Genomic DNA, 6,916 nt, shown 5'->3' with positions numbered 1-6,916 from the left:
CCGCGGTGGCTGCGCGGCCGCGCTGCGGCGCCGCCGATGCTGTCGGTGCCGGTGGCGGGCGCGGGGGCGGCGCGGGGCGCGGGCTCCCTGCCCCGCCGGCGCACCATGTGCAGCGGCGTCGGCTGCTTCTGGGCGCTGCTCTCCGCCGGCCTCCTGGCCGCCTGCGCCGCCGCCTTCCTCTCCCCGGCCTGGCTGCTGCCTCCCGGGCGCTCCGCCGCCGGTTTCGGTTTGCTGTGGCGCTGCACCGGGCCGCCCCGCAGCTGCCACGGCTCCGACGGCCCCGGCGGCTTCGGAGACATCCCCTCCGGCTCCTGGCAGGTGAGCGCCTCCCCCCCGCCGCGTCCCCCCCTCCTACCCCGAGGTCCCCGGCATCCCCTCCACATCCCCTCCACATGCCTCAAGCTCCCTGGCATCCCCCATCACCTCCCCGGCATCTCCCCTGCCCTTCCCTGGGCTCCCCGGTGTCCCCCCATCCCCCCGGTATCCTCCCTGTCTGTTCTGGGCTCTCTGGTATCCCCCCATCACCTCCCCGGCATCCCCCCGAGGTGCCCTAAGCTCCCTGGCACCCCACCAGCCTCCCTCCTACATTGCTCCAGACCTTCCCCACACTGTCAGTGTCTCTCTGTCCTTCTTACCTCCTCAAGGTCCTCCTGTCATCACTTCAACACGCGCCGTTCTGACCCAGGTTTCCCCCACATCCCCTCATCCTGTCTCCCAGACCTGCCCCAGCATCCCTGTCCCACCCTGAGCATCCTTGGCATCCCCCATGCTGCCTCCGACCATCCTCTGCATCTCCCCATGCGGCTCTCAAGTGTCCCTTTCATCCCCTGCATCACTCCATCCTACCCCTGAGCATCCCCTCAGCACCCCCTGTGTGTCCTGTGGTCCCCGTGGGGCTGCATCTCTTTTCGGGATGCTGCAGGAAAACCTCCCGGGTGCTTTCGTGCCTGTGTGGCGGTCAGTGCAGCCTGAGCGTGTCCTTTCCTTTTATTCTTACCTTCTTACCCTGAGGTTGTGACTGTGATTTCACTACTACCACTGAAAACACACAAGGTTTTACTTGCTCCGGGTCGCTTCATTGCAGAAACCCCAACATGAGGGGTAAATCCCCAAGAGGTCGTGGCTGTGCTGGGCACAATGGGTGTCAGGAGCTGAATTTCTCAGCCTGCCGTGAAGCTGCGCTGTTATCTTTCCCAGGATGGCAGGTCTGCGTGCGGTTCCTTAAATCCTGTCATGGTCCTTAAAACTGTCATTGAAGGCAAATATTGTGAACTGCAAAGAAAAGAACCGGCTGCATAAAATCCTTCCTATTTATATAAAAACGTGCAAAAATGCTGTCATTTCCATGAGCTGGCCTTTGTTCAGAAGTTTTTGCAAACGTAAATCAGATAAACACTTCCAAGTAATAACAAACTTTAAAGAGTGAAGTTCAGCAGTGACTCATTTGAACAACCTCAGCCATCTAATAACCTCTGAAAACACTTTAGATCCAGAAAATAACATAACACAAAGCCTCTGAACTCCTGAGCTGGGGCTGTGGTAAGCACGAATAATATCATGCTACCAAGTGGAGTTTACAGGGGATTTTGGCGACACATCCTTGTCACCTTTATTAATGCCACCCAAATAATTCATGAACTGCAAACAGCGCGGTCTCTTTCAGGGGAAAGCGCTCCCCTACCAGCTTTCTGCCGCGATGAGTATGAGAATACCTGTTGTGATGGTTATTTTGATGGGGTGGAATAGAATAAACTATCCCTGACAGCTTTGCTAAGGCAGGCAACAGCTTTGGCTCTCGTGCATGAGCAGCCTGTGAATCCGCACGCCTCGGTGCTCAGGACAGGGGGAGCTGAGCGCTGCGAGCCCCGGCCAGTTCTACCAGGAGATTCTCCTCTTCTTGAGAGACAAGGAAATAGCGACTCTTTTTTCTTTGCTTTCAGAACTTGTGACATTCATTTCCAATCTTTCGAGCAACCTTGTGGGCAGCTCCTTCTTTAAATGAAAGCCAAGAGCCTAACGTGGATGGGAATCTGGGAGCTTTTGAAAACAGCCACCAGGTTTTTGCTGAAGCGGTGGAGGCTGGCGAGAAGGGTGTGAAACTGTGAATATGGGGGGGCAAAAGAAGCAAAAACCAACACAGGGATGAGGAGGCACATCTGGGGGGATGAGGAGAGCACATCTGGGGAGGATGCTGACAGCATACCCGGGAAAGGATGCTGAGAGCACACCTGGGGAGGATGCTGAGAGCACACCTGGGGAGGATGCCCACCTGCAGCACACAGGGGCTGGGAGCAGCCCGCAGCCGGGATGTCCATCCCTGGGGAACATTGCTCTTTTTGTTTCCTGAAACATGCACGCTTAGCACGTTTCGAATATTTCCCTGTTCAAATGTGCCGATTTGATGAAGGGGTGGGGGAGCGTTCAGCCCTGCAAATGATCGCTAATGCCAGTTGTGTGTTTGCACTTGGGGGATTATGTTAATCATGCTACAAATGATGCTTTGAATCATGTCTAGAGGTTAATTAACATGCCTTTCTTCTCTTAAGAGGGCCTTCATGTCTGCTTAGAGTTGCTGGCTTTTTTCTGCTTCCTTTCATAATTACTTTGCAGCTCTTTAATATCATGGGTACCTTTAATTTAACCCTGTCAGTGCTCAGGCTGTTGGGGCTTTGCGCCGTGCTCAGCATCACGATGGTTATTTGATGGGGTGGGATATAATAAAATATCCCTGACGCCTGGAGATGTTGTGGCCAGGCTGTGTTGTGCAGACTGAGACTTTGCAGAGATGGCAACTGGGGAGGCTCTGGCTGGAGCCAGGTGAGGAGAGAGGAAGGTGATGGTGATATTGGCCCATTTATGAGCAAGGCTCTTACACGGACAATTAATGGAAAGGAGGGACCAGAGCTGTCAGAGCTGGAGAGCAGCATCCCGAGGGATGCGTGTGCTGTGGGGAAAGGGAGTTGCTCTCAGGAGGCCAATGGGTAGAGCTGGGAAAAACAGGTGAGCTTTTGAGCTCCAAGCTGCTTTGTTGCATCTCACTACCTTTTGCGGTGCCAGATCCCTGTGTGCATGCAAAATAGTGCTTTATCCTGAGCTAATTTCTTTTATTTTTCAGTGGGAGCATTTGGCTCATGGGTTCCCATCTCCGTGTTGCACTTGGGAAGCTAGTGCTGCTTCATTTCAAATTGCTATTTTTATTTTTCCAGATAGCCTCCAATTATTTTCAGGCTTTGCCAAGCATATAATCTAAAACAACAAAAGAGCTGATCAGTCCATGGTATTCAGGTTAAAGCCACGTGGACCATTTGCCAGTGAAGCCAGTGATGCCTTGCTGGAGCAGAGCATGAAAGGACCCACTCAGGACAGGGTGAGGGCTTTGCATGGCCCCAGGAACTCCCTGGGTGGGTCTTTCCTGGGTTTTTGCCCATAACAAGACTTGAAAAGATTCATCCTATTGAAAATGCACAGTAAACCTGCTTACCTTTTGCTAGAAAACGCTGAAAGGTTTCATAAACCTCCATTGCTGGTTTCTTGCTCTGTCAGTTCAGCACTGGGTTCCCAACGTAATCCGACGTTTGCCTGTTGGGGTCAGATTTGTGGAGATACGCAGCAGCCCTGTTCCCGGTGAAAAAGTGCCTGAGGTGCTGATGGAGGTGGGAAGGTATTTGGGAAATCCATCCCTCCTCTTCTAGCACAGGCCCTGGCACAAGGAGAGCTCAGCGTTTTGGGAGCTCCCAGCCTGCGACGTGACCCAAGCAGGGAGCCATGTGCGAGTCTGGCTCTGGAGCAGTCTGCTCAGCTCCCAGAGGCCGTGTATCAGGCCAGCGTGTTAATTTGGGATTATCAGCAAATCAACTTTTAGCTTTTCATCCTAAGAACTTCCCAAGAGAACAGATCCTTCCCAGCTTACCCTGTCTACCTGTTAGTTTGATTCTTAATTGCACTTACACAACCTTGGCAAGAGGTGCAAGTGCTCAGCAAGTCTTGAAATCACCATCCTCCGCTTTATGCACATTACTTTGCAGTAGACGTTATCTCCTTTCATTAGCCACCCAGAGTTCTTTGACCTACATTAACAGAACAGAAAATACCTGGGGTTGGGGAAACCTGTAATTCCTGGGCTCTGGCCCTGTGCTTCAGTGCCTGAGTAGCAAACCATAACCAGGACTCACTGACCAGTGAGCCGCTCACCACTAAACTGGGCTGAAATGGGTGCTGAGACAGGACCAGCTTATGGGTGGGCCATGAAAGATCAAGTTGATGGAAAATACAGGCAGGCTGCTCCCTAGATTATTTCTATCAGCTCTGCCACGTGGACTGAACGTTGCGTTTCCCCTTTGTAGGGCCCCGAGCGAAGTCCGGCTCTGGGTGGTGGGGACATGGCAGGGACATTTTGACAGTGGGACATTCCCTCCATCCTCTGGAGGCTGCAAGTCCCGCTCCCTGCAGGCTCTGTGAGGAGAAGCCAGATGGCAGAGCTTTGTGACCTGCGGGGCACTGCCTGGCCCAGGATGATGGCGCTGGGAAGGGGCTTATCCCAAGGAAGGATAATAACAGAGTGCGAGTAAGAAGGTCTGATCTGGTACCCAGTGACAGCGCACTGCTTGCTGCCTAATTAAAATTTCATTAAGTTGGTTTGCATCCCTTGATGGAGGTCACAGGCACACCATTGATGTGCTAATGTCTTACTTTTTCCCTTTTTTTTTCCTCTTTCACCACTATCCATCATCCTCTTAGATAAAATAGTGCCATTAGAAACTGTTTTCTAGCATCCCTGGATGAAAAAGCACTGGAAGAAAGACAGCCATAATTCATCAGACATATTATCTGTCCCTTATTTTCTCCCTAATTAAAAAAATGCTCCCCCCCCCCCCTTTTTTTTTCCCTTGAACCGGTTTGGGCATTAACTCCTCTGGTGTTTTTGTTGAATACCCTGATTAGCTTGAAAGTGGAAAAGTGTTACTTGGAAGGCCAGGACTGGCTAAGCTATGTCTGTTTTTTTGTTTGCTTTTTAAATTTTGTTTATGAGTTCTGTGCATGAGCAGCTAAATCTGGGCTGGGGAGAAATACCCCCCTGCATGTGCTGTGGCGCAGGCCGGTCGCCATCAACCAAATCCTTCATTTGAAGGATGCAGACTGGAGCGTCGTTGCCTCCTCTGCATCCCCGTGCCCCAGCACAAACCACTCTGGCTCAGGGGACTCTTAGACATCAGCCACCTCCCCGGCAGCACCGTGCCTGGGGCTGTGTGTTACTGCCAGGCTGGTTTGGGGAGCTTGGAACCGCTCCCACCGTTCCCATCAGCTGACATGGGACAGGGAACAGCATCTGCACGGGAGCGGGGTGGAGAAGGAAGATCAAATAGGAAGGAGACGGCTCTCAGATGGCGCCGAAGGGAAGGTAATTGCCAGGGAGGAGAAGATGAGGATGTGTGGGATCCTCTTCCTGGCGGTCGCTTTAATGCCGACCAGATGGCGGATGTTTGTTTCTGTGACTTATGTGGGGGAAATATGAACAAGCTGCGAGGCTCGATCCACCCACCCCTGCGCACGCAGCGTCTCCCGCAGAGGCGGCCGCCTCTCTTGTGCCCAGGTGGGTCATTCCTGCTTTTTACCAGGATCTCTTGCACCTTTGCCCAAGGAGAAGGCGCTGCCGTTTCAGGTGCGGGGCACTCACCAGTGAGGTGTGGATGAAATCAGGGGGTTTAGGTCCCAGTGCAAAACTCACGGGAAGGTTTGGGGAGCGAAGGACCTGGTGGCCACGTGGTACCGGTGGCAGCGACTCCTGGGGCGCAGGGACATGCGGGGACCCGATCGGGCACTGGGGTCCAGAGGAGGCAGCTTTGCCGCTCCAGTGCTGCTGTTGCCCTGTGGATAGATACTCTGAGTGTTTGCACTGATCCTTGCCAGCCCTCTTTATTTGCCCGCCCACAGGCGGTGGCGACCGCTTCTCCTCTAGCAGGAGCCCGACCAGGGCCATTCCAAGCCACACAGCAGAACCAGACCCAGCTGCCAACATCTGCATCCACTTCCCAGCATCAGCCCCTGGGGTGGCCTCTTGGGTCCTCACCAGCACCACTGCAGATCCCAAAACCCAGGTCCCCACACAGCACCTCCATCAGCACTGGTGTGTTTTTTAAGCTAGGTTAAAAACCCTGGTGTCCATTCAGTTTCTGCCTCTCCAGGTACAGCACTATCCAGTTTAAGCCTAAAACATCTTCTCTGAAGGAATATTTAATCACATAGAGCTCTGAGGAAGGGACAGCATGTGAAAAAAAGAGAATGGTTTGATTCATTTTGCCCCCTCTTCTCTTACAGTTGCCTTTACAGCCATTTTTGTCCCAGCTCACTCAAGTTTTCTCAGACCTTTTCTGCCTCAACAGACACCCCCAGAAAGCCAGACACACGGTCACCTTCACTCTTTCTTTTCCTCATTTAGCCTATTTCCTAATCATTTAGGCTATTTATTTTCTGCTTCCATTTGCAAAGATGCTTAAGCATTTGAGCAGGGCTGAAATACCCAATACTTGCCTTCAGCCTCCTGCTCTGGGTACCACAGGGCCCATCTGGGATGGCAGCTCTCAGGGTTGGTCAAATTCCAATTAATAAATTGCATTAATAAACTAATGTGCATCGTGGTGTGACCCAGCACACAGGATGCGATGGCAGGAGCTTTGCCAAGTTGGCTTTCTCCACCAAGCCACACACCGGGCACCATTTCTCAGCACTAACTCATTGGACTGGACCATTTTTTCTCCCTTTGCCCTTTTCACTTTAAACTGTAAGAGTTGTGGATGCTGCTTTCAAAAGATGGCTTCACTTTTAAAATTTTCATTAGGGATAATAAGTGATTCTTCCTGGGATGGTCATTGTATAACATTTTAATTTTGATTTTTTTGGTGAATGAAACAGTATTTCC

General features: G+C 52.3%; 1 protein-coding gene across 1 annotated transcript in view; it reads left to right on the top strand.

Moving 5' to 3' along the window:
- The window catches only part of LHFPL7 (LHFPL tetraspan subfamily member 7), a 58,847-nt gene continuing 51,931 nt past the window's right edge, over window positions 1-6,916 (top strand). Inside the window, exon 1 of the mRNA XM_082068548.1 lies at window positions 1-318. Coding sequence (XP_081924674.1) covers window positions 37-318 — 282 coding nt within the window. The 5' untranslated portion in view covers window positions 1-36. The remainder of the gene's footprint in view (window positions 319-6,916) is intronic.

This window comes from Streptopelia decaocto (genome assembly GCF_964273445.1).
Source record: "Streptopelia decaocto genome assembly, chromosome: 18".
NCBI classification, from domain to species: Eukaryota; Metazoa; Chordata; class Aves; order Columbiformes; family Columbidae; genus Streptopelia; species Streptopelia decaocto.
Note: the sequence above shows the minus strand (reverse complement) of the source record. Positions and strands in the feature narration are given on the sequence as shown.